This window comes from Lycorma delicatula, chromosome 7 (genome assembly GCF_047948215.1).
Source record: "Lycorma delicatula isolate Av1 chromosome 7, ASM4794821v1, whole genome shotgun sequence".
NCBI classification, from domain to species: domain Eukaryota; kingdom Metazoa; phylum Arthropoda; class Insecta; order Hemiptera; family Fulgoridae; genus Lycorma; species Lycorma delicatula.
In genome coordinates, this window is record NC_134461.1 from 84938788 (window position 1) to 84952971 (window position 14184).

Below are 14184 nucleotides of genomic sequence, written 5' to 3' on the forward strand. Positions count from 1 at the left end.
ATGCAACAAATATTTTAAGATTAGAAGATTGCTGCTGCTGTAAAGAAAGGAATTCAATACTGTCATGCAACAAATTAATAATCATAAAATAGCTATCATTTAACAATTATATCAAAAAAAATTTTCAAAATTTTAAGTTTAACAGATTAATTGTAAATAGTTACCTGCATTTTTTTAATATCTGGAAAATCACCGGGTGATATTTTATGCTCTCTTTGAATTTGTTCATATATTTGATCCAATGTTTTTATAAGTTCCTTCTTTTTACCGTCCTTACCGAACATTGATGGCATATTATTACGCAATGAACTTATGATGTATGCATGTACCTAAAACAAAAAACATTTTTATATAAATTTTACACCACAGTACAATGAATGACAAACCTCAATGTGCATTTGGGGATAATAGAGTTATAGAGCTTTAAAACAGACTATGGAAGACTCATATATGCAACGGAGAAAAATGATACTTTCAACTACTTTGATCTCCTTTAGAAACAACTTATGATACGTAAAGTTATAAAAGAAAAAAGGTTACATCCATGTATTATGAAAGACTTGATGCTATCTTGAGATCAAAAGCAAATGGTACAAATACATTAAGAGCCGTCAATATGTTTTCCATGCAAGTGATTTGATGCAGTCAAAAGAAAATAATTTAAAAAAAATACTTTACTGAAATCTGCATAAAATTAAAAATAATTTTAAGTAATATAAACACAACTCAAGGCACCAGTTGAAAGAGTAATTCTTCCGCATCAATAGGAAGGGGGGGTATCAGTAAATTTTTATACCACGCAGTTGAATGAAATAGATTAATTCACTTCAAAAGGTGAGCAGATATAGAATTAATCTGATTCATCCTGGTAAGATGATGCGCATTCAACATTTAAATGATCTTAGCAAACAGCACATTGACAGTTTTGCATACTAAACAGCTAGCTAACCTGTGCAACTGAATTTGCATGATTTCTTGAAATTGAAGGATTTATAATCATATTTCAGATTTTGGTAATTGCAATGAATATTATTAAAAGATACCCAATGAGATGAACTAAACAATGCAGGCAGAAGATGTGATTAAGCATTAAAAACTATTCAAAATATCTAAGTTAAAATACTTTCTTTATTGAAATATCTTGCATATACCAACCAGGTTGCACAAGCTGTTTGGGCAAATTTTTCATAATATAAATACAGAATGTGTCTGAAAAGTTCCTGAACTAAATTAAATAAAAATACAGTTTAAAAGATAAATAAATTTACTCATATCAGCCCTCTACATAGAACCCTTATCTAGTTATACACTTGTTGCAGTGCCCGTAGAGCCCGTCAAACACTCTGGAGAAATCATTTTGTGGGATCGCCTTCAATTGCCTGGTGAAAGCCCTTTGGATGACCAGAATGTGGTCGAAAAAGCAGCCTTTCATCTTCAACTTCATTTTAGGGAACAGAAAATAGTCTGCTGGAGAAAAATCGGGTGAATGGGGTGGGTGGGCTAAGACGGTGATTTGATTTGTGGTGTGATAATGTGTTAAAACTATTGCATGTGTGCTGGGGCATTGTCGTACAAGAGAATCCAACTGCCCGGATTCCAGTATTCGGGCCGATTTGGACGAATGCGACGCATCAGGTGTTTCATTACTTCCAAATAGAATTTAGAATTCAGGGTCTGACCAGTTGGGGCAAATTCATGATGAATCAGGCCCTTTGAGTCGAATAATGTTATCAAGATTCTTGCTGCCTGACTTCCGCCGGTCTTTCTGCTCCACAACTCAATCAAGCAGCGGATTGACGCTTCGTTTGCGGATCATACATGAAGCACCAGCTTTCATCCCGTTACAACGGTTTGGAAAAAATTCGGGTCGCTATCGACAGTTTCACGAAGTGTTGAGCGCAAGAAGACATCCATGTTTTTGTTCTTCGGTCAAGAATTGTGGAACGAAACGAGAGCACAGTTTTTGGCGGTTCATTTTTTCTGTTAGAATTGTACGTACCGCGTCTTTACCGATGATTAGCTCTTCTGCAACGGTCCGAAAGGTAAGATGAGGTTGTTCGAGCAGGCAACAGGTTTGCACTTTCGCAACATTTTCGTCGTTAACAACTGTTGACGGTTTTCCGCTTCACGTGCTTGTTGTAGTAAGAGATGGGGCTTCATCACCGAATGCTTACTGTATCACAGAGTAAGTTTCAACGAAAGATTTTTGAAATAGAACACAAAATTTTATCGCGCTTATTTGTTTCATGTCGCTATCCCGTTAAAGCCCATCATGAGTAGGAAGGGGGTGGGGGGTGGCGACCGGAAGCGTCACAAGGGCCTCCCCTACGAGGTTGGAATGTTTCATATCGCGAGCTCGCACAAGGTTGTATGAACACAGCGTACGCGGTCGAATATAACTTGACTGGAGTGACGAAACATGATGAAATTTTGTATACACACTCGTCAGACATATTACTACATAGTTCCTTGGTTGTCAGAGAGATGGCGGTAGTTGTATCGACTACACAAATTTAGTTCGGGAACTTTTCAGACTTTCTGTGTACAATATGGCCAATGTAGTAGAAAATAATAGCAGCATCATTAGACTTACAATAAACTCCTACATATCATCTTGGTTGACGCAGAAAAATTCCGTAAATCTTTCTGAAGGGTACTGAATGTTATCATAACATCAAAAAGAGTGGAAAACTCCCCCCTCCAAAGAAAAACCAAATACATCTGAACTATTTTGGTCAAAAAATGTTAAAAATTTCCTACAAAAGATAAGGACTATGAACAGTGTAAGTAAAACTGTTAGTTCCAACTCTAAATTTACATTCCCTATTAATTGGTTTCGATATATTTGATTTTAACTGCTATTAAACAGTATTTATTAGTCAATAACAATATCAAAAAGAGGAAAACTACACAAAATGTTTATAGTGTGATACTGGTGGAGAAGAAGGAGGGTACACCTGAATAAAACATATGATTTTCTGATAGCCCAACATAAACAAAAAAATAAAATATTTTTTATTAAAACTTTTTTTTTAGAGCTGGGATGTGAACTTAGATGAAAAGCAATATAACTTAATACTATGATTAAGTAATAATAATTATCAATATAATAGAGTAACTGTGACGAATGAAATTAATGAATACAATTATTGAAATTATTGATAAATGCTAAATAATAGAGATTCATTTCTCAACTCTCTACAATGTATTCCAAGTGTTAATGTAGACAATGATGCAAGTCCAAATTTGTTATGTAGCATGTGCTATTCTATAAATACACACACACACAAAACAATTCGTTCAAGATGTGGTATCTGTCAATTCTGAGTCATATTATTGGCAGGTTATGAATGTTTTGTATTCAAGAAAAATGGGGGAAATAGAAGTGCTCACTTTTAGCAATCCACATATATCATGATGAAAAACATAACACTGTATTCAATACACATTCCTGATGGGAGAAAATATCTGTTAAAATGATTCTTTTTCATATAGAAATGAAAAAACCATAATATTAAAATTCTTATAATAAATTCATTTCTCTCTCTCTCTCAACTGAATCTGTTTTTCTCTTTCCAGTAATGAATCAAAATTTAAAAATTTGGTTTATGTACAGCCCCTAAAAAAATGTCTAATTATGCCAAGGATTGCCTTTTTATTATTTAGTAATATTTTTGAGTAGACCTATTAATCTACTAGAAAAATTCTATTAAACTTGTAGCTATCATATTTTATCCTCAATTTATTCCATTCTGCTCTCAAGAATGTTCAATAGTACTTCATGAGTATCCAGATATTGTAAAAACATTAACTTTAAAGTAAATCTGTTTATCAGCAACAGTAAATATTTGTGTTAATAAATTTACTTATTTAAAATGCATCTTGAACAATCAGTTATAAAAATGTTCCACTAAGAAAGAGTTTAAGGATCATAAAAAAAATTTAGTATCTTGAAATTTCAACTGAAGTCCCAATCTACAAGAGTATTAAAAACAGAAAATTTCATTAAGATCATTTAGCTGGTTTGGAATTAAAGTAGAACAAACACAGTGAAGTAGTGCTATTGTAGGCAGATCTACACACTGTCTTGTTCCAGCCCTTTCCCAGGGATTATCTAAAATCCAGGTGACCAAAATTCATTGATACAGGAAGTGACAAGTCACAGGAAGTTCAACTATTGGTTTTAGTTTGTTCACAGGTGGAGAAGTATTATTGAGGTTCTAATGAACTACTTCTGATAGAATTCTGTTCACTGGATCCCAACAATTAATACTATAGGCATTCAAAATAAAACTGAAGTAACTTGTCAATGATTATGATTTTTATCTTAGCTATTATTACAACTTATTATTGACAATATGATAGGAATAAAAAATCCCTAGACCTAAATAAAAGCCAGCCAAGTAAATATTTTGAGTATTTTTTCCCAACCAATCATATTTTAACAGATTAAAAAATAGTAAAATAAAATGAAATTTAAATTCTTTTTAGCAAAATAAAATAAAAATAGTATTACAAAAATCAAACAGAAAATATTAAAAGCTGGTTAGCACAATATGAAATAGCTCTTACGCAAGTAATATTAATGGATAACAAATTTATTTATTGTACAATAACAATAAACATTTTAATTTTAAGATGTTATTACAAGATTTATTTATCTATCTATTAAGATAATGGTAATAAATACCTATTTATTAAATGCACTTAAGTAATAAGATGTAACAGTTAAGGCCAAACACTCAATAATACTTAATCAAACTTAAAAAACAAATAAATATAAACTCAATTCACATAAAAGCATTGCATACGTTTTAAATACATAAATTAATCAATGGTGGGGGGGGGTGAAATATGAGAAATGTACATGTAATGCTAAAGAAAAATTAACAACGAAGTAGAATAGTTTACAAATAATCAGTCCATGAACCTATTTAAAATGCAACTGTATATAGCAGCAGCTGCTTAATTGGATAACATTTCTGATAGCTTATAAAGTACTAACTGTAATTGTATAAATAAAGGAAAATTTATTTGACATACATTATAGTTTTTTTTTTTCGTCAATACAGTAATATTTTCATATTGCCCTAATTAGATACACTAATAAATCAAGAAATGTAAACAAGAGATGCAATATATACATAATATTTTTAACATCATCTATGTACTACATGAACTTTCGAACTAGATTTGTAAGAGATAATTGTAAATACTGTACAACTAATAAAAGTAAAGGTAACCATAACAAACTTTAAACATGATTAAAAACAGTTGTGTGATCTTGTACACATAATTTCAAAAAGATGCCTTTTTTCTAATATAGCAGAAAGGTAAATTGAATACATATCAATCAACTATTACACTAATATTGTGCAAAAATCATTCATAACAAAGAACTTGCTTAGAAAAAGTTGATATTACTTATCATTGCAAAGTACTGTTGAAAACTATGTTTTTTCAACACTGTTTTACACATATGTATTTAAAAACTCGATTGGGAATTAACTGTGTCAAAGTTTTGATAGACCAAAGGATTAAAACAATTTTTTTATTTTTCATAGATCTGTGATCAGAATTTAAAAAAAATATTAAAAATACATACTATATTTCTATGTAAAATTTTTTAATAAAATAACCATGTGAAGAAAAAAACTGTACTGTAAGTGACAGAGCTCTGGTTTAACATTTTAAATAAACTGAGACAAAAGTTGTAACTTGTACAGGTCTTAGAAAATTCTGCAATAATATTTTTGATAGAATTCAAAAGAAGCAGGAAAACACGATAGAAAAACATTTTTATTCATAAGAGGTGTGAAAATTCTTGATCAGATATAATTTTTTTTAAATTAATTTAATTTTAATTCCTGTACAGTTTTTCGCAGAAATCAAAATAAGAAAAAATGCTGGACAAAAATTAAAAGTTTAAATTTTGCAATTTTAGCATTAGTTTTATCAGTATTTTTATAAAACAAAAGAAAAAACTAGGCAAGGAAATAGTAAAAAAAACCCTGTATTTGACTACCACCAGAATGTTAAATATCACATACATTTAAATGAGCTTGAGGTCATGTTTTCTAAGTATAAAACGTAGAAATTTGGCTGTTAGTTTTGCACATGTTGGTTGCCTGTAAAAAATTTTCCCAAACTCTATTTGAGAACTTTTTTAATGTGAATCAAAAAAAATCTTGTTTGTGTATTTCTGTATCTGAAATCTTATTTGGGCTGACGGTAACAGACAGAATCTTACTGCGGAATGTGTACTTTATAATTTTTTCAGATTAATAATGATTCTATGTTAAAGAATTTCTAAGAATTTGGCCTGTGGAGTCTTAATATAAGTTGAATGTTTTATGAGGGATATCTCTAAGTAAAGACCCCTGGGAAATTTCTCTCCTTAAGGCTGGCGAACCTGTGTCGTTCATGGCCAAGCTAGTAATGTACACACTGCATTGTTGCCTGTAAGTTGTCGCGTTGTAGTGAATTATTACGTAATAAAATGAATAGGAAAATCGATGTTGCCGCCGACAGTGAATTACGTGGAGTCATACGTTTTTTAAACCACCAAAACGTTAAGCCGGCTGAAATTCATAGGCAGTTGGTTGCTGTGTACGGTGATAATGTAATAAATGAAAGAAACGTCCGAAAATGGTGTGGAAGGTTTAGAAATAACAGAATTATTGTGCACGATGAAGTACTTCGGGAAGGCCCTGGATAATCTCAGATAACTTGTTGAAATGCGTCGATGATGAAATCAGAAAAGATCGTCGCTCAACAATTTCCGACCGGGCCCTTCTTTTTCCTGATGTTTCAAGAGCTGTTATCGGTCGCATTGCTCATGGCTATTTAGGCTTCAGAAAGGTTTATCCACGTTGGCTGCCGCAAGTCTAAAGAGAAGGTCACAAAAAAATCAAAATGGGATCTGCTTTGAAATTTTTGATGCGCTACACAGAAAAAGGTGATGAGTTCCTTAATTAGATTGTCACTGACGATGAAACGTGGATCTCGTATTACATGCCAGAGATTAAACGGCAGTCAAGTGAATGGCGTCATCCTCAATCACCAATCAGAACGACAAAGGTATATTGGATTGTAAGGTTATTGGACGCAAACTGATGGTCAGTCTTTCGGGATCGGTTTGGCATACTGCCGATTGATTTCATGTCACGTGGAACGATTATAAATGTAGAAGCCTACTGCGAAACTCTACATAAGTTACGGCCCGCCATTCAAAATCGGCGACGTAGGCGGCTGACTGACGGCGTCGTCCTGGTGCACGATAATGCACGTCTACATGTTGCGGGTCTGATACGTAATTTACTGAGAACATTTGGATGGGAAATTTACGATCACCCACCATATAGTCCAGTCTTAGCTCCTTCTATTTACCATCTGTTTGGGAAATTGAAAGAATGTTTTAGCGGTAAGCAAATCGCGGGTGACGATGAACTTAAAAATGCTGTTAGTAGCTAAAAGGACTGGCACCAAAAGAATACGACGAAGGTATATTGAAGCTGGTGTATCCCTACGATAAATGTCTTAATTCATGTGGCGATTATATGGAGAAGTAGTATAAGGTATGTAATGTAAGAAATAAAAAATATAAAGTTTTCAGAATAAATTTTTTTCCAATGAAACGATCTTTACTTTAACCTCTCGTATTTTTTAAACTAAAACTTAACGGCTACTCTTTGCTGGGATGCTAGGAAGATTTTCACTAAATATTTCACATGTTTATTTTAAGGATCCTAAATTCACAACAATCCTATCCTGCATATAATAAGATATTATGGGGGGGGGGGGGAATTAACAGAGACAAAACATACATGAACAGCATTTATAACTGACAATAGAAAATAATAGTAACAGAAACAACTGATAGTGGTACTATAGTCGCAGTACAGCTGATAATCATACATTAAAATTTTTTAAGCGTTTCATCCTGTATTTCAAGCACTTAAATTAGCAAATGCATGAAATTGTAAGTTACCACAAATGTGAGTTCATGGATTTTGGGTGGGTGTGCACAAAGTACACTGACAGTGATTTTAAATAGAGTTCAAAAGCGAGATAAAAATAAGTAAGAAAACAAAAGATTAACGCGTTTACATTACAAAGAACCCAATGAATTACTAAATAAATAATAAATATGACTCGTAAGTAAATATGACCATAAATATATGATAAATATGACCGAAAGATACGTCGTATGGCTCAATACCAAGTATAAGTTTGGTATACTTAGAAATACATAATTAACCTCAATCATTAAAAATCAGAAATCAGAAACAATGCTACGTACGAGTATACAATCATTGCATATAGTTCAGTAACTACTAAATGTTTGAAATTTTAATAAAATTAAGAAAAAAGACGAAATTGGATTAAAAAGAATTCTCTAAAATCGGAATTTTTTTTTTAATTTTCCTGTAAATTTTGAATCTTTTCAGAAGATACAAAAGTAAAAATAACTAGAACCAACAACTTATTTATCTTTAATTTCATGCAGACTTCAAAAAGCTGAAATTTAAAGAATTATGGTCTTGTAGGTCTAATAATATTACTATGGCAACAAAAAAAAAAAAAAAATTGATTATAAAGAAAGCCATTTACAACAGAAAACTCGGCCTGCAGAAATATCTTTTGTACCGGGTGTCCTTAAAAGATGAAGCCAAACTCTAGGAAGGGATTCTACTTAACATAATGAAGAAAAAATGTCCAGTGAACATAAAAAAGGCATATTTTGTCTGAGTCTTAAAAAACACAAAATGTGTTTTTAAGAAAAAAATTATTTTTCAAGAATGTCTGGAGTTTAAAATAAAGTATCAAAATTTTTTGCCATTATTTTAAAATAAAATTTTTTTAGTGGGAAAAAAATAACGATACTCTTCGTTGACAAATTTCAAAATGGCGGTCGTTTCAATTTTTCAATCTCAATATGTATTATAAAAATTATGAAGCGTTTTTTTTGTGTGAACAAAACGACACCTTAGTCGTAAAAATCCGACGACAAACAACACAGTTATTGCAAAAAGTAGGCCTTAACCGATATGGCGGCAATTTTGTTTTGGTTATCACCTGGTAGAACAGGTTGTACCCGTTACTGTATTACGAGATATGTTTTCTTGGATAGTAAATTTTCTGCTAAATAATTCTGGATCCTGTGCAAACTTGTTCAAAACCCTTTCTTCTATTTGTGTCGTTGAAACGTTTTTAGGTTTACATTACTAACTATAACGGCTTTAATTCTCCCAGTTTCACTTAAACGTGCATGAAGACGTGAAAATAATTTTCTATATGGCTGACGGCGGTTTGGATAATTTTCTTGGTAAAGCCGTTTTGCCTCCCTCGCATTGTCATTGACAAGACCGTATGTAAAATGCATATCAGCGAGTTCATTATTTGTATAATTTTGATTCATTTTAAATGATAACACGATTAACGACATTTTTCAATAAAAAAACATTTTCAAAATTCAGAGCACAGATATCACAATTCAGTGGAAGTAATAGAAAGAAAAATAATGTAAAAAAAAAAAACAGCTGTTTCAGTTGCAATTATCACAGAGTAAGTTTTTTGTAGCCTTTTGGATAAATAAAATTTGTTTGAATAAACTATGGATTTGATTTTCAGATTTTTTCATTACTGAGAATTAATTCTTTCTAAGCTAGCTCTAACAATAATTAATAAATTTCCATAATTATTGAATTTTTAGCAATTTTGATCAGACAATTTGATTTAGTTATAAAGTGAGTCACGATAATAAATATTAAAAAAACAAGATGACCGCCATATCGGTTGAGGCCTACTTTTTGCAAAAATTCTGTTGTTTGTCGTCGGAGTTCTACGACTAAGGTGTCGTTTTGTTCACAAAAAAAAAACGCTTCATAATTTTTGTAATACAACACAATTCCTAAGATATTTAACATTGAAAAATTAAACGACCTCCATTTTGAAATTTGTCAACGAAGGTATCGTTACTTTTTCCACGTTAAAAAAATTTAGTTCAAAATCAAGTACAAAAATTTATTGCATTATCTTCAGCCGTTCTTGAAAAATAATTTTTTTCTTAAAGAACACAAAATGGCGAACAAACAGAAAAAATATGCGTTTTGGGACCTATGTTGACTGGACATTTTTTTCTTCAGTAAAGTAGAATCCCTTCTTAGAGTTTGGCCTCACCTTTTAAGGACACCCGGTACAAAAGATATTTCCGCAGACCGAGTTTTCTGTTGCAAATGGCTTTCTTTATAATCAACATTTTTTTTTTGTTGCCATAGCAATATCCTTAGTAAACCTAAAACTACAACACCATAATTCTTAAAATTTCAGCTTTTTGAAGTCTACATGAAATTAAAGATAAATAAGTTGTTGGTGCTAGTTATTTTTACTTTTGTATCTTCTGAAAAGATTCAAAATTTACAGGAAAATTAAAAAAAATTCAGATTTTGGAGAATTCTTTTTAATCCAATTTCGTTTTTTTAAATTTTATTAAAATTTCAGACATTTAGTTACTGAACTATATGCAATGATAGTATACTCGTACGTAGCATTGAATTCATTAATATCTTTGTTTCAAATTTTTAATGATCGAGGTTAATTATATATTACTAAGTATAAACTTATACTTAGTACTGAGTCATACGTATCTTACGGTCATTATATTATTATATTATACGGTAGTTATATATTTATGGTCATATTTAATTATGAATCATATTTATTATTAATTTAGCAATTTATTAGGTTCTTTGTAATATACGGACTATGTAATAGGCGGACCTATGTTCACTGCACCTTTTTTTTATCAGTATATTAAGTAGAATCACTTCCTAGAGTTTTGTCTCACCTTTTAAGGCACTGTATACAGCATATAATTTTTTTCATTACTAATTTCCATGAAAATTTACACAAAAAAAAGTAAAATTCAAAATACTTCATCATTACGTTTCAACAATCCATTCTACACAATAATGGTGACAGTGAAAAATATCTTTAAATAATCTAATCACTGCATTTTTCATTTAAAGAAATTTTCTGCTGAACTTATCATAAAAAAAGTAGGTTTATTACTTCGATGAAGGGTAAGGGTACATCAGTAGGAGTAAATAATAAACAACGTTAATTACTTTTACTCTGAGTTATTTCACTTCTGAATTTTATATATTCCCCAATGACTATCCAATAAGTTCCAGATCCTTTTGGATTTCTTACGTGCTATATTACTAAAAAAAATTGTAAAATTTATAAATAATAGATTTCAGGTAATTGAGATAGGTCAGCACATTTATAATGGGTATTAACTAACGTCAAACGGTTGATTTTAATTTGTAAATTTAAATAATTCATTATTAATACAGAAAAGTACGTTACGAGTAAAGGTTATTAAACCTCCAAGCTATGGCAATTGCTGACAAAATTTCATCAGCATTGTAGTCAGCTTTTGTATCTTATGTTTATATAATATATATATAAATTTATAATAAACTAAACTCTATATTTATTTATATCGTATTAACAGAGACAACAAGAATATTTAAAACTTATTTATATTTACATAGACAGATAAGGACGTTACATAACGCCAAAAGGAAATCTAACAATAAACTTTTCAACTGCAGATATGAAAAAATAAAGTAAAAATTTAAACACAATACATAAACAAAAAAAAAAAAAACAAAACAAAAAACAAAAAAATTACAGAGGGAAGACAAAAGCGATTTTATTATTTATTTATCTACATTATTTCCGTGTTTAAAGAGAAGAAAAGATAAAATAAATAAATGAAGCATGTCGAATGCGCAACCAATAATAAAGTGGTACTGTCAAGCACTGTTAATCAACCAAACAAAACTACTTAATCGTCTTCTATTATTTAAAATAACAATAATAAAGAGACAAAAAATACAACAATAACAAGTACATTGTTAACCATAAAAACTGCAACAATTGAAACAAGAAAAACCAGCCAGGAACATTTTAAACAATTTAAAACCAGACAGACATGACATTATTTTAATAACAAATTATAACTAGTTTTACATAAATTTACAACATTAGACCTAACTCAAAAAATATTATAATTACTAGTATATGAAGACCAAATTTATAAAAATGTTATCTATTTATTACAGCTTCTCACACACACGCGCACACACAAAATAGATTTAAAGCAGATATACAATAGGTTCCAAATCCTCATGCTATTGTTATTATTTTATTCCAGAAAAATTTAAATAAAAAAAGAATGCAGAAACCTTATTTATATTGAATGAAATAAATATTTCAAAAATGTGAAGAGACACCTTGAAAAGTGAACATCAAAGTGTGAATTAATTAAAAGATGAATATTTTAAATAAACTAAATATTAAACATAATTTTACAGTTTCTTTTTAAAATACATGAAAATAGTTCTTAGAAAGAAAAAAAATGTTTAATTTTTACAAATTTTACTTCCTTGTACGAAGTAAAGGAAGTATTGTGATCGCGAAAATGGACAGACGACGACGATTCCAGCCAAGGCTGTCTCTCACCCCCTCGCTCCCAACTCTTTTTCTTTTAGTATCCCCGAAACGAGCGTTGCAATCGTGTGAAAATTCTTCTCAGATGCCAGCAGGGTCTCTACTATGGACTCAACGTCGATCGCTACCGTGTTCGTGACACCCTCGCCGCTGCACCTCTCACCTTGGGCACTGGAATACAACGTGCTTGGGTGTGTCAGGATCCCCACAATAAGGGCAGTTAAAATTCTCCGCCCGTACAGGTGGTTCCTAAAGACCCCATGCCCTGTCAAGAACTGTGTGAGCCAGAAGTTGGTCTCACCAAACCTCCTCCTGACCCAGACTTCGATCCGGGGTATCAGCCAATGTGTCAACCACTTATGAAGATATCAAATTACATATTTATGACTTCTAACAGCTGACGATAAATCTTACACGATGGTACCACAGCATACACAACAGCTAAAACCATTTAATTTTTTAAAAATAATTATGACTCCCCAGGTCTCCTCCTGATCACACATTATCAAATTTTTTTCAGTGGGGCTTCTGAAAAATAATAATCCTCATATAACACTGAAGACAAGAGATAAAAAACGAAATTTAAACATTACAGGGGCTACGTTACAAAAAATGTGGGTAAATATGATTAAAAGAATAAGTTTGTTTAGAAGTGGTGATGGTTATTTTCGCAAAATACTATAAAATTCTGCACAAAAAAATGTAAAACTTCAATTTTAAAACTGAATATTAAGTAAGTACATATATGTACTCATGCATAAATAAATACAATATCTATAATCATAATCTATTATTAAATAAATATATGTTACAAAAGATATAACAAAAAATGGTAAAAACTGTTCTTAATTTTTTTTTATAAATAAATTATATATTTCTTCAGACATTTTTTTATACTTATCTTTTACCCCCTCAACTAACTACTCCAGCCTACATTCTAAATTATCTGCTTTCACAGTGTTTATTTTCCACTTCCTTCAATTGTAACAACAACCCTAGATGCATTAATAGATGACTGAACAATGTAGTTTTTATTGTGGAGTAATTCATCACAAGCGTCTTTCTTAATCTGAAATCTTAAAATATATTATCAACCGATCTAGTTTTCATCTTTTATATAGGTTGTTCGATTTCAATTATGCGACGTGGTTTTGCACTTTTTCATTTCATCTTATTATCTTTTAAGCTAAATATACCGCTTACATCCTATATCCTTAATTATGAATTTTGTATATTCTAATCTATCTCTTTTGTTAAATTTTACCCTTTACACTTCCTTCAAGAACTTTCTAACCCAGGGTGACTTAATATAATATCCTTATCCTTCTTTTTCACAAGTTTCTGCCACAATCTTCTCTAAAATTTTTCTTAGACCTCTTCATTTTACACTCTATTAACTTATCAAATTTTTCAACATTTCCCTACAATACCGCATCTCAAAACCCTATTTTACTCTGCAATGTGGCAATCTTTATTGGTTTTCCCCTTACTTTCCATGACCCAATGGAATGAGCTACACTTTATACAAATAATTTTAACACACTGCATACAATGGACAAGTATAACTTATTCGATCATCTTTGCTCAGTTGAATGACGGACGAGTACGTGTCATCCCTGTGTTTAAAATTTTATATCTTTCCTTAGGACAACTTCCAAGTCG

At 31.0% G+C, this 14184-nt stretch overlaps 1 protein-coding gene across 2 annotated transcripts in view; it reads right to left on the reverse strand.

The window, feature by feature from the left end:
- LOC142328171 (EH domain-containing protein 3-like) overlaps positions 1-14184 on the reverse strand; it is a 78428-nt gene that overhangs the window by 37588 nt on the left and 26656 nt on the right. For both annotated transcript variants that reach the window (XM_075371721.1, XM_075371720.1), the window contains exon 3: positions 165-329. In XM_075371721.1, coding sequence (XP_075227836.1) covers positions 165-329 — 165 coding nt within the window. The remainder of the gene's footprint in view (positions 1-164; positions 330-14184) is intronic.